The sequence below is a fragment of the Saccostrea echinata genome, unplaced genomic scaffold (assembly GCF_033153115.1).
Source record: "Saccostrea echinata isolate AGI-Se365-2 ecotype Australia unplaced genomic scaffold, CSIRO_AGI_Sech_v1 ptg000009l, whole genome shotgun sequence".
In the NCBI taxonomy this organism is placed as follows: domain Eukaryota; kingdom Metazoa; phylum Mollusca; class Bivalvia; order Ostreida; family Ostreidae; genus Saccostrea; species Saccostrea echinata.
This window is the reverse complement of record NW_026889758.1, coordinates 2,928,539-2,953,730: the sequence shown is the minus strand read 5'-3', so window position 1 is coordinate 2,953,730 and position 25,192 is coordinate 2,928,539. Positions and strand designations below refer to the sequence as shown.

The following is a 25,192-nucleotide window of genomic DNA, read 5'->3' as shown; positions in this document are numbered from 1 at the left end:
ATTGGTTTACAATATTTACAATAAGATCAATATATACAGGCTTGTTTCAATAAATAGTGAAAGTGCACTTATTCTTAATTTTGTTAGCTGTGATCTTTCACACTTTCTTAAAGGGAATTAACTTCAATTAATCCAGCTATTTATATTCAGTACACTTTAAGATTTTACCATAGAAAAAATATATATCCCAGTTGTCCAATTACATCAAATATTGAGATTACAAACAAAAATTAAGCTCAAAATTCAATTGAGACAATATAAATTGGGAGCAGAAGAAACCTGGATCTCTAAAAACATCAGAGTAGGGACCTTGTTCCATGGAGGAGAAAGCATCTCCTGTTGAATGGTCACACCTGCCATATGCTCCTTGTCATGATTAGGAAAAAGGAAAAATCTGTAGACAAACAGTTTAAAAATAATGCCATTAATGTCTTCTGCTACAAATATATCCATTAATCAATGTTTAATTGTTGCAGACTCTGGCATTTGACCCAGCACATTTAACTATATTTTTTGTTGATTTGTTCATTGTTGTACCACAGGAATAATTTCAATGTATCAATAAAGTTCTCAGGTTTCATGTATGACAGGGAACTCTTTAATTTTCTGATTTTTGCATTATTCTGCTCTACAATTTGAGTATTTATCCCTCTCAATCTTGGGTAGCTGCGAGCTTCATATCCTGCTGCACATTCTGCAAATAAAAAAAGTAAATAAATAAAAACTGTCAACTTTTTTTAAAAAATTCAAATAAATAGTGTTTCTTTTTGCTTATTTTGAAATTATATTGTCCACAGCATTGGAAATATCATCTCACTTCTCACCACAAATATTTTTTTAAACAAATAATTTCATTTTTCATGATATATGAGACAATTTTTTTCTGTGCCAAATATTTATAACTGTATTGCTTTTTTCATAATCTCCATATTTATCATTTTATTTGCAATGTCAAGCTTAATTACAATGAAATAAATAAATGCACATACTTTTGTGATTTGGCCAATGCAGACTGTCAATGAGGAATCGCGTATCTTTGAAATATGCAGGATCCCGATTCAATGCATATTGAAATAGGTTGCATGCATTGTCATAAATGACAATTTCGGGGGGCTCTGAAAATAAATAAATCTACCAACTAATATATGAAAATTCAAATTTATTTATACCTTTGAAATGGTAACATTTAAATTTATATCAATTTGTTTCATTTAACATACTGTGAATTAAATCAGCACTGTCTTTGGCAGACCATTGTTCATGAATCAGTAAAGTTTGGGCTGCTCACAAACATACCTCCACAAATCAAAATGATTCCACAATCACAGTCATTTCATCACTTCTGCGAATGCCACTTAAATTTTATTCTTTTTATATTCTTAAATTCTTAATAGGGTAGGTATAACTTCAAATATCTTTGTTGCCCTTGGTTGCAATGCATTGATCTATAGACTTTCAAATTAAAATTATAAATAAAAGACTTGCGTTCAAATCTTGTCTTCAAGAAGGTAAATGGGACATTTGGAGACTCAGCTGTCACCATTACTTCAAAGCCATAGCATACACCTGTTTTAATAAAATATGTACATTAAAAAAGCTTTTAGAGCTATATGGATATTTATTCATATCAAAGTTTGCAATTAGTGTGCATGTAGAGCTATATGGATATTTATTCATATCAAAGTTTGCAATTAGTGTGCATGTACATGCCTGATGCATACATATAGTCAAACTTTGTTTTTTGAACATTGATATCTCATATCAAAGGATATGTAAAAGTTACATGTAAGTAGCATTTTGTAACCTCAACATTTTGAATCCTTATAAGCATTTAACTTTTTCTTGATATCAAGTTCAAGACAACAGGGTTTCACTAAATTAGTATTATTTTTTGGAATTATTTAAATCCAAACACATTCATGTAGGTCATACCATGAGGACAAAATACTGTAAAAATCCCAGGCAACAATGAGGGATGTCGTGCCCCAGTTTTTCTACATGATCCAAGTGGCTTTCTGCTGTCAGCTTCATATCTACCCCTCTTGCGGACAGCAAGCAGAGATGGATAGCAAGCCAATGGCGAAGACTCTTGATCTGAAACCTGTGATGACTGCACATTTCCAGTAAATGTAGCCTGAACACGTTTTTGAATAATATCCAAAATAGGAAAGAATACATTTGGCAGGTATCCAATATTGGTAAAAAGCTCAAACAAGATAGGAATGTTTTGCTGTAGCTGGTTCAATAAAGGTGATGGTAATTCAGAATTTGGTCTTAGTTTAAGAATTTCAGCAATTAAATGAATGTTGGAAAAATGGAATGTAGCACACAGTGGTGAGTCACAGGAGAGAAGAAGAAGAAAATCTTTGAATTCTGGATTGCAGTTGAATCTTTCATCTGTGAAATAACAAAAAATTAACAAATGTATATTAGCATAATAATCTTCATTCACATCAAATCCCCTTCAAAGACATAGGAGTAAATAGATTAAATTATAGAAGATTACATGAATTACATTTCAATATGTACATGTATTTAAAGCCCCATGGACATTAAAAATTACAAATTTACATTTGGTACTCTATATAAATATAAAAACAAGAAAGGCACATTGACATGATTTTGTACATAAACTAGAGAACCTTATGCCCTGTTCACCAGGAGAGTTTAATTCGCAGTAAATTAATGCAAAGTAAAATAATGCGAATTAAACTAATGCAAATTAAATTGCGTTCACACGACAGCTAATGCGAAGTACACTAATGCGAATTAAATTTTTATTTCTACAATAAGGCTATTCAGTATGGCTATTATGACAGTAAATTAATTCGAATTAAACTAATTCGCATTAAATTCCCCGTGTGAATGGGGTTCAAATTTAATGCGCAGTAACTTACGTTTAATTCGAATTAAACTCTCCGTGTTAACAGGGCATTAGATTGACATTAGATGACATTGTTGTTAAAGAGTGAAACTTAGAACACTTGACTTTCTCTAGTTATCATACAGTATGCAATTATTTCATGATTATGAGGGAAGCAGACAATTTATTGTTTTAAAAGGGAGTGGGGAGGAATTTCTAACCTAAACCAAAAGCAACAATTTCCCAGGATTTTTCCATTAGAACCTTAACATTAGTACGTACCCATGGTATAAAGTAACATCTTTTAAAACTAAACTGAAACAACTTATATAAGGTTTGAAATGAATCATATTTCCAATCGAGGCAGTGTTAAAGCAAAAACATGTTGGGGTAGTATCACAAATCAGATAAAAAATACACAAGTAAAAGTTTTAGTAAACAATGTTATCATAACCTAAACACTTGAATACGAAGCTTTAACCATGGTGACCATATATATGTAGTGAGACAAACTGATGCCTGGAATCCTTTCCATATATGTCTCTATATTCCAGGTGGAACATTTTGTACAGACTTGCAGGAAATTATTCTGTGTTTGGAATATAGTTTGATGAATATATGATATGCAAAACTTTTTTTTAAATTTGAAAATCATAAAATACTTCAAAATGCCTATTTATTACAACACACATAGATGCAGGGTTGTCCCTAAGAATTGAATTAGTAGGGGACATTTAAAAAGTAGAAGTGGATCTGGGGTTCCTGGGGAGTTTAGGAGGAATGCAAAAATAACCCTGGGATTATATTATTATAGGTGGGGAAAATTCCCAGGCCCCGGGTGTTAGGGACAACCCTGTAGATGTGGTAGGTAAGGTAATAATTAGTGAAATTTTTCCTGGAATCATGTTATACAAGAGGAAACATTAGTGAATGTAAACATATTTCAACAAAATAATAGTAATATTGTGCTTTACCTTCCCTTTCATGTATCTCTGCATCAGGAAGAAGAGGGAGGAGACAAGGTGACACATCAATAATCTTCTGCCTCAGAACCACCAGTTCTTCTCTTGATATGCCATCACTTTTGACAAAGGATCTTAGGTAAGACCTTGTTGTCTTGTCTGGGATTAGCATTCGGTCATTGTATCTAGTATAAGAAAAAAAGAAACAAATTGTTGTTAAACAACACATCAATTAAACAATTTTCATTCTTTTGTAAAACACATAGAAAAATGTCTTACAAATAGGAAAATAAGCTTAACTAGCCATAAGTATTACAACATTGTGATACTTATCTTAATATTTTGAAAACGGGCTCGTCACTGTTCATTTCAGATTCGAAAACAACTGGCAAAGATGCTCTTTGAAAGGCCAAAGATGTTCCATCAAAGAGCAGTATCGTTGGCTGCTTCCCACAAGATGGAGCCTTGCAAACGAATGCTAAAGAAAACAAATATTACAAGTATTATGTATTTGTACTATGATGGATTCATTAGGCAAATCATTTATAGATGATATCAGAATCTATTTTGCATAGCCCAATTTTTATTCTTTTCATCAAACAATAATCATATTTATATAGTTTATATATCTTCATATTACACATGTACCTGCATGGTAGTACAATAGTAGTCTTTCAATTGAAAGCAGTTTAAAATATGGTCAACATTGTTCAATACCTGCATTTCTATGATGTAAATAAAACCGACAATTAAAGCAAATTGTCAGAAATGAAAGTTCTAAAAAAGTTCTTTAATTCATACATTATTTATATGTATCTTTATAATTACCTCTGTTATAATCAATGTCTAGTAATCTCATGAAGCAATACCAACTCCATCGAAAATGGGAATACAAGAATGAAGTAGCAAAATTTTGATTTCCGGCATCTTCCTGATGACAAGACATTGTTTTGTAAAATGCTGAGAGAGTCGATCTGTATAATAAATTATACAAAATTAATAAAAAAAAAAACTATCAAGTAATTTATATAGCATTGCTTATATTTTATTTTAAAACAAATACGGCTCTAAATATATAATAACAAATAAACACAAACACAATCATGCATATAAGCATTCACATATATATATGTGTGTGTTGCAAGGAGTATAATTTAATTCAAGTACCCATTTTACCCTCTTCCCAAATTTGCATGAATTCTTCAATCATACCTTGAATGAAAAAACTGGAACATATAGTCTCTCAGCACTTCATAATGAATAAGAAACCTTCCCATGTTCAGCAAACAATTATCCTGCCCATCATATGGCAAAAGATTTCCACAAATTGAACAACATTGATGAAAGCCTGCATGTCAAGAAAAAAAAAAATTTAAGTAACATTAATTGTGTAATTAATGAAATAAATTTGCATAAATTTCATCATTAAACACTGTTTAACATTTATCGCAACATCCTAATAAATTATTGGACAAAAAAATCCAAAAACTAACATTGAGCTTCCCTGAATCCATATCTCGTCACAATCCATGACATCTCTTTCATGGCAACTAAATTTTCTTGATCAGATGAGGCACCACAATGTTGACAACAAGAGTTATCAGTTGGAATGACTTGTAGTACCCCATCTTCTTCAATAAAAATATCTGAGATGTTTTTACATATATTTTCCTTTTGTATTGTTGTCAAACTAAAAGGAATTGCAGAAGTAGAAAGTGTTTTTAATGAATAGGTGTTAGACGCCTCAGGTGTTTTTGCCATTGCTGCGAATAGTTCGAACATATCAGAATTATCGAAGAAGTCGGCATTTTTGAATATTTTTTCTAATTCCTGTAAGTGCTTGCATCTGTTCTGACAAGATAGGCATCTAAGTTTTCCATAGGAAAACCCGATGATGGCAAATGGAGGATGAAGATTGTCATTTCTGATGGCATAGGTTTTCTCCATTCCCCAGTCCAACTTCTGACAAAGTGTCTGACAAAAGATAACAATTTTAGTTTATCTTCAAAGGATAGATCTTTGAAGCAAGTTTTCTGTATATTTATAAATAAGTGTGCAATTGCAACAGTGAAAAAAAGTAGCATGAAAGGTGCTTAGAGATAATTATACTGCTAAATTATGTGTGCATACAATATATACGTAAAAATTAACTACGAATTACCTATGCAATCCTAAATGTTTGATGTAGAGACACATAAATAAATACAATGGATTAAAAATATTTATTACTATAGGCTTAAAACATACTTTTTCTTGGGGACAGGAATTTTCTTCACTGTAACGATGATCCTCTACAATCAGATACATTAAAATAACACATATTGATATACATGTATATACATATTTTAAACTAATTTCAAACATCAATTGCATGAATTATTCTGAGTAATAAATAACATTGATATAGTCTCCACTGTTTTTGATTGACTATTATTGTTTTACACCCAGTCTGCAATATTTCAGCCATATTTTGGCTTCATTGTCTTTGAACAAACAACAGGTGCCCAATGTTAAAAATGAACTGTGTACTGTAGGTAAACTCAATACTTATACCTTCATATAAATATTTCTCTCAAATTCCAAAAGCAAACTTCTTTATTGTTCAAAGCTTCCTTATATGCCTATCAAAGATGTGATTATGAATGAACCAACCTGAACCAGAAATCTCCTCAGAATCTTCTTCCACACCATAAAGATCCTTAAATTTTCTACAAAGCTCTTTAGCAGCCTCAACATGTATACATCCTGCATACAGTTCCTCTACATCTAAATATATATATATAAATATGATAATATACATTTATTGACTGGGTTAAAGGGCAATATGCATTTTGTTGGACCTAAGAATCAAACAGTTTGTTTGCCTGAGGCCATTAGGCTGCAAGTAAACAGTTTGGTTCGAGGAGTCAACAAAATGCATTTTGCCCAAGAAGACAGTCAATAAATGTTTTGTTATACCAATTGGGTGATGTAAGCAGTCGAATATCTCATTTGGCAGTCAAACATAAATTTTTTTTTGACTGCTCAGTAAAACTTTGGAAATGTTAGACTTTTTTAAGTATGCATTTACACAGGAACTAATTTTGAAAGGTATAACAATTTACAGTATACTGTGTGAAACTGAAATGATATCATAATTTCGAATATTTATTACCGGTAATCATTGATAGATAGATTATTTGTATATAAAAACATAGCATTTATTTAAACAATCACTCTGATTATAATTTATAATTTGTGAAAAACATTTTTTTCTGCATTTTTAAATACTTTTCTTTTAAATAAAAATATATAATTTGACATTAGAAATAACTGAGTTGGGCTCATACCTTCAGAGGTGCAGGATGAAACTTTGTTCATGAAAGTATGTCTGTCTAAATCACAAGAGCAGGCATATCCCAACTGTGGCATTTTTTGCACAATTATAGGTCTGACTTTCTAAAATTTGAATTTAAACAATCTTTAACTCGATAAAAAAAAAAAAATTCAATCTGCAGCAATCAATATAGAGAACAAAATGATTGTCTTTATTTTATGCAAAGATTAAATGATTCAAATTTCATAGAAAAGTTAGGAAATACAAAACTAGATTAACAAGTAGATCTGTTTAAAAGAAGTGAATGTAAAAAAATCAAAATTGGAATCTTTACACTTAGTGTTTTATCGGTGGAATCCCAGTCCATTAGGGCACACACTTCTAAATCCCTGTCCAAAAAAACACATCCCCTGCTTTGAAATATTGAAAATAAATACAGCTTGCAGTCGTCTGTATTTTCACCACCAATGTTCAAAAGCACATCACCACTCAGAGGCTCTTCACGATTTTCAGTATTTGCAGAAGACACAATACAGTCACTCAGACTTCCAACTTCAAAATGTTGCTGATCATTTGCAGCAGGTATGTCAGTAGAAGACATACCGGTAGTGCCCTAAGAATGTGAATAAAAATCACTTTTGAATAAAAAAACTCTTATCTCTTTTTATCCAATATTTTAATTAACAAGTTAACATTTCAAACACATGTACTGTAAAAAGAATTATCTCATGAAAGGAAAACCTTACAGCTTTTCTTGATTTTATTTTGGTTGAGCCAAGTTTTGAAGATTTAGAGTGGCGTCTCTTGACTGGAAGTTTTGAAAAGTCCAATCCACATTCTCCCTGCACTATAAATCTTTTTCTCCAGTTTTCCATTGTAGGTTGAACCCTCTGTTGAAAAGAAAGAATATGATAAAAAAGTACATATAAATACAGATAAATTTATTACTACACTATACCTCCAGGATTTCAAAAATAAAATCCATACCTTCTTTTTAACATCTTTAGAGTCCATTTTAGATTGAGTCTGTAATCTTCTGTGTGAACAGTATGTAAACTTGTGATCTGTTGATCTAAATAATATAAATCATGTACAAAAATGTAAAATCTATATAAGTTTATAGGTTTAAATGCATATAGATACTTGAAGAATTCATAAATAAATCAAGATAGAGTTTTAATTTTCTATAAATTGAATTCTACAAACATGTAGGGGTGCTTGTTTTATGATATAAAGAGTACTGAAGTTTTAAGATCATTGTAATACATGCAATTATAGTAAGCATAGAGCCTTTTTCAGAGGTGAACATGAAAATGAGGTGCAATTGTAAACAAAAAAGATGTCTTTGTGAAACACTGATGCCCCTGTATGACAGCTTTGGCGAAGGTTAAAGTTTCTCAAATGCAAGTCTAACCCAAAGGTCAAGGGATAAAAAATGTTGTAACCCCCCAAAAAAGGACTTGTTCTCAATGAATATACCTGTGAAATATGAAACTGCAAGCACTAAGTACATGTATTAAAAAGTTATGGCCAAGGTTAAAGTTTTTTAAACGTGGGACAAAATTAAACTCCAAGGTCAAAGGGACAAATTAAAGGTACCCAGAGAACGGTCTTATCATAAGAAATACATAATTATGTGATATATTAAAGTCCAAGCACCAACTGTTCAAAAGTTATGGCCAATGTTAAAGTTTTGCAAAAGTAGGTCAAACTCCAAGGTCAATGTCAAAAGGTCAAAAATGTTGGTATCCCAAGGAAGGCCTTGTCACATGGAATACACCCGTGAAATATGAAGGCCCTAGTACGTACTAACTGTTTAAAAGTTATGTCCAAGGTAAAGGTTTTTAAAAAGTGGGTCAAACTCAAAGATCAAGGTCAAAATGTCAAAAATATTTATATTCATGGAAAGGTCTTATCACAATAAATACATATGTGAAGTATGAAAGCTGTAGCACCCACTGTTCAAAAGTTAAGGTCAAGGTAAAAGTTGGGTAAATTCTCGCAAAATTTGGTCAAATTCCAATGTCAAGGTCAAGAGTTCAAATATGTTGGTACCGAAACAAAGGACTTGTCACAAGGAATACACATGTGAAATATGAAAGTCATAGCTCCAACCAATCAAAAATTATGGGCAATGTTAAAGTTTTTGCAGAAAACAGGTAAACCAAAAAAAACAGATAAACAAACAGATAAATAGACAGACAGATGGACAGGGCAAAAACCATATACCCCTGAATCTTCGATTAGGGGGCATTAAAAATTGTACCAGTAAGTATAATACTTCGTATTTTTAAAAAAATGGTTAAGTGTACAGATAAATAGGTCCTTTTTAATAAGTTTACAAGAAATTAGGTGCTTAAGGTCATTGGTTTACAATAAAGAAATATGTATGTTTTATAGTGAACAGGTAGTCCAGTAATGTATAGGTTCAAATATGCAAACATGGGTAAGGAGGTACTTTTAGTTCCATAGTTTTCCATTGCCAGGGTACTGGATAATACCTTGTTAGTAAATTTTATACCTGACGAGGCTTTGGTCACTACAAAACTATATAATGAATTTAACCCATTGATATTAACAATATATTCAGGTGTCTATGGTTAGTAAAATGTTTCTCCCCACTATATCTTTCATAATCCTGTATTTTGATTATACATTCTTTTGTAATTGGTTCATGTAGTAACAATATAAAGACAGTTTGGAAAAAAATTTAATCAAGGGAGAAAAAGGTTTCATTATGTGTGCTCAATACCGACGTTAGTCAACTTTTTACTTCCAGGGCATTCAATCCCCACGCTGAAGCAAACCTGGTTATTTATAATATTTCAGTTATAATATACTAAATGCTAAATGTTTTACCTTAATTAGTCACAAATCAGATTTTTCTGCTTGTGGAATGCAACTAATTCCGAGTGAAACCAACATGGCATAAATGTGCAAACTGCAGATACACGGGTCATCAATTCCTTCCTTTCTTATAAAATATAAAACTTAATTATACATATATCAGAAGTAAATTTGCACCATAAATATGCAAGTTGGGTTGGTAGACAATCTATCATTTTAGGTCTGATTGTGAAATGAGACGCTAGAAAAAAGGTGCTTGAAGAATTATGCTTCATGCTAGGGAATATTTACGGGGAAATTTCAGGGCATTCAGTCCCCACGCTGGAGAAACTTGGTCGAAAATTTATTACATTTCATTTATAATTAATATATATAATATACTAAATGCTAAATATCTTACCTTAGTTACAAATCAGTTTTTATCTGCTTGTGGTATGCAACTTCCCGGTGAAACCAACATCATGAATAAGGCATTAATGTGCAAACTGAGATACATGGGTCATCAATCCCTTCCTTTTTCATAAAAATGTAAATCTTAATTATATATGTCAGTAGTGAATTGTCAACATAAATATGGGTTGGTAGAAAACTGTACGCAAACAATATATCATTTTAGGTCTGATTGTGAAATGAGACACTAGAAAAAAGGTGCTTGAAGAATTATGCTTCATGCTGGAGAATATTTACGAGGAAATTTCAGGGCATTCAGTCCTATGAGGCGCCATTCTGGTATTTACTGCCAAAAAGTGATATCTTCTATTTGAATAGGTGATATCACCTATTCAATTGGTGATATCACCTATTCGAATAAGTGATATCACCTATTCAGCTTCTGAATAGGTGATATCACCTATTCAAATAGGTGATATCACCTTTTCGAATAAGTGATATCACCTATTCAAATAGGTGATATCACCTATTTGATTTGAATTGGTGATTTCACCTATTCAAATAGGTGATATTGCCCATTCAAATAGGTGATATCACCCATTCAAATAGGTGATATCACCTATTCAAATAGGTGACATCACTTAATCATTTTGAATAGGTGATTTCACTTAATCGAATAGGTGATATCACCTATTCAAATTATTTATGAAATAACAAAAGCTCCCAAGACTATAGTCTTTAATTCTCATTTTATGACTTTCACTTTTGTTTTATAACTTAGCGTTCTTGGAGACAATGGATTACAGCTTCGCATTTAGTTTTTAGCACCCCAGTAGAATTTGTAGTTTGTTTTGCTCACATATTACATTTATTACACTTATCTATCATGTATACTATAGGAAAAATCATGAAAAACACATAACAACTGTTCCATACAAAAAATACCTCACTTTACATTATAAAGAGAGAAAGGTATGTCACTCTGTTGTACCCCAGCTTGGTATTATTTATAAAATTTATATAACTTTACAGGGGTCGATAAAATAAGGTATTTAAAATGTCTCAGACTCAAATACAGGGGAAAACTGAGCAGCCCAAATTAGCTAGGTTCCAACGGAAATCTAGATAGTCTTGGGGAAGGGAGCATTCATTATTTACTGTAAGATATGCATATACGTGATATCACCTATTCGAATTGGTGACATCACCTATTCAAATTGAATAGGTGATATCACCTATTTGAATAGATGATATCACTTATTCGATTAGGTGATATCACCTATTCAGCACGAATAGGTGATATCACCTATTCGAATTGGTGATATCACCTATTCATTTCCAATAGGTGATATCACCTATTCGAATAAGTGATATCACCTATTCAAAAAAGTGATATCACCTATTCAATTTGAATAAGTGATATCACTTATTCAAATAGGTCATATCACCTATTCGTATAGGTGATATCACTTAATGGCAATAAATACCAAAATGGCGCCTCATACAGTCCCTATGCTGGAGCAACTTGGTCGAAAATTTATTACATTTCATTTATAATATACTAAATGCTAAATATCTTACCTTAGTTACAAATCAGTTTTTTTCTGATTGTGGTATGCAACTTCCCGGTGAAACCAACATCATGAATAGGGCATTAACGTGCAAACTGAGATACACGGGTAGATCATCAATCCCTAAAATCTTTTTCATAAAAATGTAAATCTTAATTATATATGTCAGTAGTGAATTGTCAACATAAATATGGGTTGGTAGAAAACTGTAAGCAAACAATTTATCATTTTAGGTCTGTTTGTGAAATGAGACGCTAGAAAAAAGGTGCTTGAAGAATTATGCTTCATGCTAGAGAATATTTACGAGGAAAGGAGTATTCTATTTAAGTATAGTAGTGTGGTCCCTTTTTACCGGTTAAATATTAGCGTACGGTTTTTTGTTTGTTTTCATTGTGTATAACGAAGTATTTCTAATTAAAACATTGTGTATTTATAATGAATAATTATACATATCAAAAAATACAAGCCTATTTTTAACACCTATCGCACTAAAAAATCCCGGAACATTTTCCCCCGATCAGACTACGGTTTCTCTATTACATGGAAATGGGCGGAGACATTTAGATTAGATACTATAAAAAGAAGAACTTGGAATTATATTTTTCGTTCAAAGACGAATTATATGTTCAAGATTCACAATCAACTACAAATACAATTTTCTATTTACAAAACTTTGGCAATAAAAGCTGTAACAAGATGAACCAAACAACTCCATGCTGATCGATATAAAACTGAGTACGTTTCAAGTGAGAACTAGCACGTTTACTGGGGGCATTTACCCGTAACGATACAAATCCACGTGGCTTGCTTTGATTCTAAACAGGTCATAAAGAGGTTAATCGCATGTAAATGAAGTCAACGAAGAGATTCAAAATCATAATACTTTTAATTAGAAAACATAGAGCACAAGGTTGTTCAACAAAGATATTTTCACTCAACCTTTACAGATATAATATACACATTATATTTCAAACTCGACTCTGAACAAACCTGTGCTCGGTGTTTACGAAAGCTTTGAAGTGTGTACCTGTCACTGATTTCTTTTGATATTCATGAAAATCAAAGGACCCTACCTTCAACGCGCAGCTTCGTATGCTGCCTATATCTATTGTTTGACATTCTTAGATGATGAATCACAAAATAAAGACATTAGTTAATAATAAAATTTAATTTTTAAAAATTCTAATAAATGTTCGAAATTTGACGAGTAACCGGGGACCACAGATAAGCCTTTTTGAGACTTGTTCTTTCAGGGCATTCAGTCCCCACGCTGGGGCAACTTGGTCGAAAATTTATTACATTTCATTTATAATTAATATATATAATATACTACATGCTTAATATCTTACCTTAGTTATAAATCAGTTTTTTTCTGCTTGTGGTATGCAACTTCCCGGTGAAACCAACATCATGAACAGAGCATTAATGTGCAAACTGAGATACACGGGTAATCAATCCCTTCCTTTTCCATAAAATATATAGCTTAATAAATATATATCAGTGGTGAATTTGCGATATAAAGATATACGGATGCATCCACCCCTTTCTCTTTCTTGTTAGATTTAAAAGTTACTAAGAAGAAAATTGGCACAGTGAAAATGAAAGTAGAAGGTAAACAGAACTTTGGCGCATGCGCTATGGAGATGGTGCTTAGGCTGGTGCTAAAATGCACAGTTATACTACTATAATACCTCAAGTTCATCGGGGAAAAATCACAACAGGATATTGTTTGCTTGCCGTATTTGATCAACTCTATCGTCACAACCAAAATATTTCCGGAATTAATAAACGTAAAAATAAACGAATAAATAAATTAATTCATTAATTTCAGATTGGCTGGTATTTTAATAAATTATTCTGTATGTATGTGTGCTTGTGCGAACACCAAATCACATTCCCTTAAACTGTTAAAGTTACATAATGAGTCAAAATCATGTGTTTCTTTTAAGATATCTGAATCATATTTTAAAGCGATTTTTTCAAGATTCATGAAAATTATGAGTATAGCGAAGATATGACAACTAAATTGCACTGCAAAGTAAGAAAAGACTGCACAATATAAGTGTTGGAAAAACAAAGGTTGCATTTACCGTGTAGGGAGAGGGCTAAAATAGGCTGAGCCTACTGCCCAATCCTATTCACTCCTACATCTGTGAATAAAATATTGTTTAAATTAAATCTACCGTTTGTTATCGTGCATGTCAAGGTCACGCCTCTTTTCTTTTTAGCGCAAACTTGTAAACAACATTCAATCGGAGCATGCAAAGATGTGAAATATGTTCTTGAAGATTGTACATGTATCAAAATTCTTGGTCTACCGACATTCATTTTTTTGTAATTGAGACCATGGTAACTTCTTCAACTTTTCTGCGCACGCGTACAATAAGGAAGAAAAAAGTAAAGCAATAATTTCGTTTTGGGTCATACGGAAATTATTTTTTACTCCATAAAAATAGATTCTTTAGGTTCCAAAACCTGTAATTTTCTGAAACCTAATACTTTCGGGAATTGAACAAAATTTGCACGGCCATGCAAAAATTCTATGTTTGTCAATTTTCCCGTTTGTGCATTACAGTGTCGCTTTAATGTATTTTAATGATATTTTTTCAGAGTGTTAAAATAGTGATCAAAGTGATATTTTTTTTGGGACACTAGTGCGACAAAACTCGAAATTTTTCTCTTCACGAAGTGTGTTGTAAAAAATATCCCTAGCCTGTTATAAGACAGCGAGCTGAAGATAAACCATCCTATAACAGAGACTAGAACTGCCAAAGTTTGTTAAAATCATATTTTCAGTCTCACAATCGCTTAGCTATGACGTCTCACAACCGCTCAACTATACATGTTTTAATTACAATTTAAGGGAAAATCAAAGAAAATGTAATAAACAGAAAATTCAATGTTTTGTAGTTGAACAAGGAATTTAGTTCACTCTTGAAACAAGATTTGTTAATATCGACACTACTGCTTCGCACTCATGAAAATATATATTAAAAAATTCCAGTCCAACTCGTGAAATGAATTCCATATCCAACTACAAAACATTGAATATCCTATATATACTTGGATATGTACTAAGTAATCATACATATTCCAGGTCACCTGTAAAATATACCTTAAACTTTTCCCAGTATAGCAAGGAATATGATGCTGATCTTCTTCATGATAGGCCTACATGTACGTATTATTGCTGAATTCATGTATGGTAAGGGAGGTAAGCAGTCCCTGCTGCTGATTCAATTTTGGTCAAATTTAGCGGAAGTGAACGTAGCATTAATGGTCGAGTAGATTTACTCTTCAAATTAACACTACATTTTTAGGTACTTACTTTTTATTTGGTTTACATTATTGCGCCTTATGTACTGATAGAAATGCTATAACTATTAATTAATACTCATTGCTAATTGCTATGCTGGCTTATTTGTGAGGCGTACAAACTTGTAAGTCAATTTGAAGCTGATTCTAAAATGGTCATACACATCGTATAATGCTACACCCAAATACTTGGGGTTTACACATGTATTATGAAAAAGGTGACGAGCAGTGATCGATCTCATAAATCCTTTTTGAAAAAATACAAATTGTGAACAGGGCAAAAAAAAACAAAAACCGACCCCTGGAAACACAAGAGATAGGATCAGGTGCCCAGGAGTACGCATTCCCTGTAGGCCGATCACACCCGCCGTGTGCCATCTCTTTTTGATAAGGTAAACAGACTAATCCTTTATCAAAATTATAACATATGTATGTGTATAAAATACGATCCAGGTCGTATACAAATAAGGTCATTACAACGACATAAAATTTGCGAATTCCTGACTTTAAAGAAGATTGTTGAAAACCCTTTAACATCAATTTATTTGTCAGTAGCATATCTCGGTTTAAAAATTGATCGTAGTGAAAGCATGCTCTTGATACCGAATGAACTGGGATACATAAACACCATATGCAGGTGCAAGTTGAATGTTACTTCATAAACAAAGGGAGTAGACGAGGGAAAGGCTGTCCAGTTTGTCATATAGTTTAGTTAAAATTTCCTTCATTTGTACTTCAATCAATTAAATTATGTAAAATGATGGTGACGGAACCCTTAAAATACGTTTTCGTTCCAAAGCAATTCGTTAACTACAATTAATTAACATGAAGAATATCATTACTGCATGATACTTAAGATGTTTTATGCACTTTTAATTAAAAAAATTATTCATTCACCCATCTTTTGTCGACACTATTACGGAAATTCTTTTTAGTACATGTAGGACGATTATTGTGTAAAGCAATATATAATTTGTAAAAAAAAATCAGGGGAGTCTCCACCCTTCATAATTTCCACTGGCCTGTTGCCTTTTAATTTGATGAAACAACATTTTCAGAAGAGATGCTCAATCAAAATTCTAGTGATATGAATATCGTTAGGATCGCCATAAAGTCAGTTAACCTAGGATCAATTCAATTAATGCCAAAACAAAGGGAAAGCAATTACCTAGAATTTATTTTACAAACAAAGTAACAACTTAATCTCAAATAAATTGGTGTTCATGTCATTGTCAATATCTTAATCTCAAATAAATTGAATTTATTTGCCATCAAAAATTGGTTGTCAAATTATTTCTTAATGGTAGTCTATACAAGTCACAAAAACAAGACAAAACTGGGTTAATTCCAGTTAATAGATAGTAATTAATAATTGGTAAGATCCAAAATAATTGAATTTAAAAAACCCATTTGTAATCAACAGAAAGCATGCAGAAGATTTCTTACTTTTAATGCAATAGAAATGAAGAAGATGATCTCTAAGCAATTCAATTTCACCTCGATTTCAATCACAACAAACGCGTGTCATCAGTTAATTGGGGACAGCTTACTGGTTTGTTTCAGTACAGTTACTAAATATCGTTTGATTGTAATTTGAATGCAGTACATTTCATCTATTATCATTTCAATTTGCAATATTGGATAGAAAATATTAACCTGATCCACTGTTTAAACTGGCAAGAAAAAATGAATTTATAAATCTTTGTTTTCTAGATGCTAACAAATATTTTCTATATATTTATGTTAATTTCATTCATATCTTAAATGTAAGACTTGTATCCGATAAATCTAGAGACTGATCAGTTTTATACTCTCGGTTCAAAGTATGCAATGAGAAGTCTAATGACATAAAAAAAAAAATGCACAAACACCGAGAGCTTTCGAAACCAAATAAGATACAGAAGAATTATAATTATGAGAAGGAAAGTTTACTACCAACATATTAGCAATCGTAAAGAAGATTTATATTATAATCATTGCTTCAATGTCAAATTTATAGTACTCAGACAAAGTGCTTCAAAGTTCAGTAGGAACTGTACTATTTTGTGTCAAGAATCATTTTAATGTAGATATTTTTTTTAATATGTTCATAAATTCATAAAAATACTGATATATTTGTATTGTATGCTGTACTGTTTTATTTGTATGGTATTCTGTACTGTTTTATTTGTATGGTATGCTGTACTGTTTTATTTGTATGGTATGTTGTACTGTTTGTTTTATTTGTATTGTATGCTGTACTGTTTTATTTGTATGGTATGCTGTACTGTTTTATTTGTATAGAATGCTGTACTGTTTTATTTGTATGGTATGTTGTACTGTTTGTTTTATTTGTATTGTATGCTGTACTGTTTTATTTGTATGGTATGCTGTACTGTTTTATTTGTATAGAATGCTGTACTGTTTTATTTGTATGGTATGTTGTACTGTTTTATTTGTATGGTAAGCTGTACTGTTTTTTTTTTGTGTGGTATGCTGTACTGTTTTATTTGTATGTTGTGCTGTACTGTTTTATTTGTATGGTATGAAGTACTGTTTTATTTGTATGGTATGTTGTACGTTTTATTTGTATGTTATGATGTACTGTTTTATTTGTATGTTATGTTGTACGGTTTTATTTGTATGTTATGCTGTACTGATTTATTTGTATGGTATGTTGTACTGTTTTATTTGTATGGTATGTTGTACTGTTTGTTTTATTTGTATTGTATGCTGTACTGTTTTATTTGTATGGTATGCTGTACTGTTTTATTTGTATAGAATGCTGTACTGTTTTATTTGTATGGTATGTTGTACTGTTTTATTTGTATGGTAAGCTGTACTGTTTTTTTTTTGTGTGGTATGCTGTACTGTTTTATTTGTATGTTATGCTGTACTGTTTTATTTGTATGGTATGAAGTACTGTTTTATTTGTATGGTATGTTGTACGTTTTATTTGTATGTTATGATGTACTGTTTTATTTGTATGTTATGTTGTACGGTTTTATTTGTATGTTATGCTGTACTGTTTTATTTGTATGGTATGCTGTACTGTTTTATTTGTATGGTATGCTGTATTGTTTTATTTGTATGGTAAGCTGTACTGTTTTATTTGTATGGTATGTTGTACTGTTTTATTTGTAAGGTATGCTGTACTGTTTTATTTGTATGGTATGTTGTACTGTTTTATTTGTATGGTATGCTGTACTGTTTTATTTGTAAAGAATGCTTTACTGTTTTATTTGTAAGGTATGCTGTACTGTTTTGTTTGTATGGTATGTTCTACTGTTCTATTTGTATGGTATGCTGTACTGTTTTGTTTGTATGGTATGTTGTACTGTTTTATTTGTATGGTATGCTGTACTGTTTTATTTGTATGGTATGCTGTACTGTTTTATTTGTAAAGAATGCTGTACTGTTTTATTTGTATGGTATGCTGTATTGTTTTATTTGTATGGTAAGCTGTACTGTTTTTTTTGTGTGGTATGCTGTACTGTTTTATTTGTATAGTATGCTGTACTGTTTTCTTTTTATGGTATGTTGTACTATTTTATTTTATGGTATGTTATACTGTTTTATTTGTACGGTATGTTGTATTGTTTTATTTGTATGGAATGTTGTACTGTTTTATTTTTATGGTATGCTTTACTGTTTTATTTGTATGGTATGCTATTTTTAAGTTTGGTTTGTGGTTATACATGTCGAAATGGGTAATTATAAACTAACCAATGAGAATATATTTTTCAAATCCGTCGTTTTCAAATGACCCAACTCCAGAGCATATCTTTTATGATTGTTAGGAGGACGATCTTCCAAAAATTAATCCCCATTTCATTTTAATGTTATTAGTCACAAGTCCTACAATATCGACACTTTCCATTTTAAAGACGAGTCATATTTGTTTACAAAACTTTAATACCTGCAATAAAAGCTGTTTTCTGATTGGTTCCAGTCCTAGATCAAGAACAAATGAAATAGTAGCTTTCTAACCCAACTTTTAAATAGCGACTTATGTCAAGGGTTTGTGTGGAGTTCCGAAATAAAAAAAACCTTCACATTGTGAGGATGAATATATTCTGACCCTGCTGTCGAAGATATTGCCATTGGTAAAAATGCGAGTATAGTTGATCTTTTTTCCAGTTTATATTGTTCCTTTCTCTGCATCTCACATATAGCACTAACTTAAGGTGGAAGGTGTCTCGTTACTTGTTACCTTGGCCCTCGACTATGTCTTCCTCTTCTCGGTGTTTGATACCATGGAATTTTGCTTTTCCAGACATACATATGCAAAAACATTAAAAGGATGCCCGGCAATTGTGACAAGAAAATAAAGCTTCGTACTTAACATCACATATGAAAATAACAGTGATTACTATACAAACCTAATTATTAGTACGTTTGACAGTTAAACTGACACTGGATGATCTAGCTTTTGCCTCCAGCAAGTTATTTACTGTTTACTTCTTCTTTTGCCTTACTTTTGTAAAAAGATATGAACAATTTGATGAAATTGTATTTTAAAAACCCTAAAAATACAGTTATATTAAAAAAGGTGTAATTAATGTATAAATTTATATAATGTAATGAAGAAAGTTTGACAGAACAAATAAACCTGATATCGGCCACCACTAGAATACGGTGTTCTATTTCATCCCATCTGAACTTGAATAGATGATCATGTACTTTCAATCTTAAAATCCGGTAAAAATCAATACTCTGTTTATAATATTGAATACAAAGCCACCAGAATCGAATTAAATATTATCTCAAATTATGCTGAATAGAAAATGTGGTTTTAACCTGCGAAAAGGATTTTACATCTTGCAGAAAAAGTACCAATATCTTTCAATCGCCCGGTCACAAACAGTCGTAGACAATGTATTATCTTCAATTCGTTTCAGTGCTTTCCCTTTCTCTGTTTTTCTTTCTATTCAAACACGCTAAGCTTAATGTTACAGAAATAATTAGAAAGCTTTGCTGCAAATGGAAATGGTCGCCTAACTCACAAAGCCTCCCCTAGAAGATAATCTTGAATACATTCAGATTGTATAATTACTAAAATGGCGGAATTATCAAGATTTACTGCACGGTGCACCCGAGGTGGGACTAAATTTGATGAGATAATTCACATCGATACTGATATGTTTTACATTTAATCCAAAATTCCCCACATCAAAGAGTTGGGGACGACGATAAATTCATGCAAGTCCTGTGCGATCAATCGTATCTATACACTCTTACAAACACCCAACTATTCATATGCGCAAAGCATGTCGGGTACAACATTTAAATTAGCTATTATGAATTGACTTTTTGAAATATCGTTAATATGTATGTCATTAAATCTATAAGAAATGTTTGAAACGTTACAAAGGAAAACAGATAGGCGACTTCCAACGCATTTATCACTGGTTTAAAAAGATAAAACGTTTAGAAGATGAAAATATTTGGAATTTTATGGGTAGTTTATGGAATAGAGTATTAAGCATTCAAATAACTCGTTGCATATATTAGCATTAAAAGCGTTAGATTTTTTAATAATGTGATTAATATTATCAATACAATGTAGATCTTATCATATATCGAACGGGTCCCCAGATAACATCGGCTATAGAACTAAATCAGGGTAGAGTCTTGATGACATCAAAGACGGTCGTTTCATATTACCAAATATATATAACGCAAATAATTCAAAACTAAGTATAAAACATCATCCTTCATCTGTCCTCGAAAATCTATTTACAGCCTCTTTTGCTGTTAGTTAAAGTCATAAAGCTTCCTTAAACAATAAAAAAAAAACAAGTTCATAATTTTTTTTATGGAAATCTCTGAAAAAGGTTGGGTGCCTTTCATAACTAGCTGTATCGCTTAACCGACAATGTTAACAAAGATAGAATTAAAAAAAGAGATGTCAATAATGCTCCGTGTTTTTCCTCGACAAATTGACAAATCTATATCCATAATGATCCATCACTCTGGTAGACTTTGGTAACAATCTGTTGGTCAGATTCAATCTTCACTGCTCCCATCCCTCTGATAGGCTTACATTTACTAACCTTCTATTGGTCAGCTTCAATCTTTACCGATCCAATCCCTCTGACAGGCTTACATTTATTAACCCTCTATTGGTCAGCTTCTTACCACTATTTCTAATAATCTCATCACTCTGGTTGGCTTTGCTTACTCTCTGTAGGTCAGCTTCAATTTCTAATGATCCCATCGCTCTAGTAAGCTTTGCTAACCCTCTATTGGTCAGCTTCAATCTCTAATGATCACATTACTTTGGTAAGCATTGCTAACCCTCTCTTGTCCAGCCTCAATCTCTAATGATTCCATCACTCTGGAAAGGTTTCCTAACCCTCTATTGGTCCGTTTTAATCTCTAAGATTCCATTAATTTAGTAAGCTTTCCTAACCCTCTGTTGGTCAGCTTCAATCTCTAATGAATTGATTACTCTGGTAGGCTTTGCTAACCCTCTATTGGTCAGCTTCATCTCAAATGATCTCATCACTCTGGTAAGCTTTGTTATCCCTCTATTGGTCAGCTTTGATATCTAATGAATCGATATCAATATATTCCGATAACTGTGGTAGGCTTTACTAACCCTCTATTCTTCAGCTTTAATCTCTGATGAATCAATTACTCTGGTAGGCTTTGCTAACCCTCTATTTGTCAACTTCAATCTCATACTCGATCCCATACTCTGGTAGGCTTTGCTAACCCTCTATTTGTCAGTTTCAATCTCAAATGATCTCATTCTGGTAAGCTCTGGTGTGCTTTGCTTACCCTCTATTAGTTATATTCAAGCTTTAAAGATCCCATTATTTTGGTAAGCATTGCTGACCCTCTGTTGGACAGCTTCAATCTTTAATTCCGATCCTTGTGGTAGACTTTACTAAGACTTTCATTTTTAATTTCTAATGCATCGCTTACTCTGGTAGGCTTTACTAACTCTCTAGTGGTCAGCTTCATTCCCTAATGAATCAATTACTCTGGTAGGTTTTGCTAAACCTCTTTTGGTCAGCTTCAGTCCATAACTCTGGTAAGCTTTCTTAACCCTCTTTTGGTCAGCTTTAATCCCTAATGAATTGATTACTCTGGCAGGCTTTGCTTACCCTCTATTGGTCAGCTTCAAGCTTAAATGATCCCATTACTTTGGTAAGCTTTGCTAATGTTCTGTTGGTTAGCTTCAATTTCTAATGAGCGCTCGCTCCGGGATCGGAAGGTCGTGTGTTCGAATCTACGGCCGCGACTGACCTAAGTCGATAAAAAATAGGTAGTAACTGTTCCTTCGCCAAGCGCTCGACACTTTGAAGTAAAAGTTGCGGGTCCTTAGGATGAGACCTTAAAAACCAAGGCTCCGTGTCACGGTAGGCGTTGGCATGATAAAGAACCCTCACTGCTCAATGGCCCTGAGTGCCGAGTAAAGGACTAAATTTGAATCCCTTCATCGGTTTACGGTGACGTCTTTATATGAGAACAAAATTCTCGAACGGGACGTTAAACAACATACAATCAATCAATCAATTTCTAATGATCTCAGCACTCTGGTAAGATTTGCTAATCCTCTTTTGGTCACCTTTTATCTCTAATGATCCTATCACTCTGGTATGCTTTGCTAACTCTCTTTTGGTCGACTTCAATCTCTTATGATCCCATCACTTTTTTATGTCTGAAAATATCTTAAACGAACCGACAGTTCCAAATCTGTAAAATATCAACTCAAGTATAATGACATTGAATTAATAATGGAGCAACAATAGTTTTAAATTTTTTAATTTTCTGCAGAACAAAAATTTGTCAGATAAGTAATCTGATGATATAACGCAAGCCTTGAAGGTTCTGCTCAAGGTAATTTTTTTCTTTGCAGAAACCCTTATAACAATGGTCAACTTTTATGAGTGTTCCTAACTGTTGTAGCTTAAAAGGTACACATTTGCAAATCAAAGTACTGTTATAAAGTTGACAAAAATGTTTGACTCAGAAGTTTCCGTGTATGAGATAAACCTGAGTCACATTTAAGTCACTGAGTCACGATGGTCGGGGACCAAATTTTTTCTGGTATCATAGTCTGAAAAAACATGATCGGCCAAAACTGGTATCGGGCAGTCATTTTATTACTTGGAACATCAAATACTTTTGAAGTTTAAATATTAATAAGTTGGTAAATCATCGTCCGATCTCGAGCGCTGAGCTGCAGTTTGATTATAAAGAAGGCTTAGACACAGATTTGAAGCTCATATTTTCTAAAATTTTCAATATAATATAATTTATATGGTGCAAGAGAATTTCAGGCCGAAATATAATAAAAGTGTGTTAAGAAACTTCTTTCACCTGGAAATTATTAAAACTACGAATTTCAGGAAAAATTGATTGGCACAAAACCTTGCACTTTCACGAAGTAAACTTTATCCATAATACTTAAGAAAAGTAGTAATTTTGTTGTGTATTAAAGAAAAATCTGAAAACTATAATACAGGAAATTCAGAGTAGAAATGCGAGAAAGCAAAACCAACTCACCAGTAGTGTCAGTCCGTGCTCAGTGATGTGTGCAGTCGAAACAAATTGAACACACCTGGTAAAACGTAAACATTAACAATAACAGAGCTTGTGCCCTGTTTACAAACAAAGATGTTTTTCGTGATGTTATGAAGAAAGTCGTTGTCATTGAATTCTTAGAATATTCAGGTAATTTCAAATCATTAAACTGAAGTTATTTTTTGAATGAAAATATAATTAAAATTGTAAACAATGCAACTGTGTCCAGGTCCCTAACCGCTGGCCGACATTTTGGAAAACGTACACCAACCGACGACCGACTCAATAAACTGTCAGCAGATGGTCGGACGATGATCGAGGGTTGGTAGACGGACAATTCAATGACTGCTTCAATTGAAGAAATCGGCCACCGACGCAGAAAATATTAGAACTTGACCCGACGGACATAAAATATTTCGGCAGACAAATATTTTAGGTCAAAATCGGGTAATTTTTGCCTCCAAAACCGTCGGCCATTGGTCGTTTTTAGAAATGTGACTGGGGTTTAGTATATGTAGATAATAACAATAGCAGTATTTTAAAAAAAATCTAGCCCTTTTATCCATAACTATTCAGAGGCTAATTGATATAAAGCTTATTTTTGAAAAATAATCTTACCTGGTTTTTGAAAACTACATATTGTCAATGAGAATCTCAAGCGTCTTTAAAATAACAATTTCGGAGTACTTGTGTGTGGAATCAAATGTTTCTAACAAAATAAATTTGCAGCTGACCAGTGACAAGATATGTAAGTTACGTGTTCCATTTTTATTGAGGAAGCAGTCGGCTATGATGTCAAAAACTATAAAACTAAGCTCTAATCATTTCACTTGTTTATGAAGTGCAAGCTAGCATTCAAACCTTTTGTAATTCATTTATTTTGATAAAAGAGACAATAATCTGATTTGATCTCACTGACTGATTTATTGATTGTATGTTGTTTTACGTCTTGTTCGAAAATTTTTTACATTTAAAGAAATATCACAGAAAGCGAAAATTTTGTATTACATAAATAAATATTGGCTGTTATAAGAAGTTTCATTCGATATATCACGTTGAACTCGAAAGACACCACAGAGTTTGAAACATCTGTTTCATATTTAGATATTTTACTAGAAAAAGACATTGATAACAAACTGACAACAAAACTTTATAATAAACGTGATGACTTCAATTTTACAATCGTCAACTTCCCTTATTTATGTAGCAATATACCATTATCACCTGTATACAGAGTTTATGTCTCCCAGCTGATTCGATGCAAAAGCATGTGTGACCGCTCGGCAGGGATGCTTACTCCTCCATGGCATTTGATCACACCTCCCTGTTTTCTCTGCTCCTAATTTTTTTTCTAAATTGACATTTGAGCCTGGTTTCTTAAGGAATCACTGTCTAGTTAGTAAAGTATGCC

The 25,192-nt window shown here is 32.3% G+C and overlaps 1 protein-coding gene across 1 annotated transcript; it reads right to left on the bottom strand.

Annotated features, from left to right (window-relative positions):
- Window positions 1-448: 448 nt before the first annotated feature.
- Window positions 449-21,463, bottom strand: LOC133181478 (uncharacterized). The gene is made up of 16 exons (XM_061315970.1): window positions 21,327-21,463; window positions 8,129-8,213; window positions 7,888-8,031; window positions 7,476-7,754; window positions 7,155-7,263; window positions 6,478-6,591; window positions 6,073-6,116; window positions 5,319-5,799; window positions 5,038-5,173; window positions 4,654-4,799; window positions 4,159-4,303; window positions 3,838-4,013; window positions 1,933-2,397; window positions 1,486-1,566; window positions 990-1,115; window positions 449-694 (listed from the first exon to the last, which is right to left on the bottom strand). Exons 1-16 carry the CDS (start codon window positions 21,461-21,463, stop codon window positions 501-503), a joined length of 2,862 nt encoding a protein of 953 aa, XP_061171954.1. The 3' UTR covers window positions 449-500.
- Window positions 21,464-25,192: the final 3,729 nt, after the last annotated feature.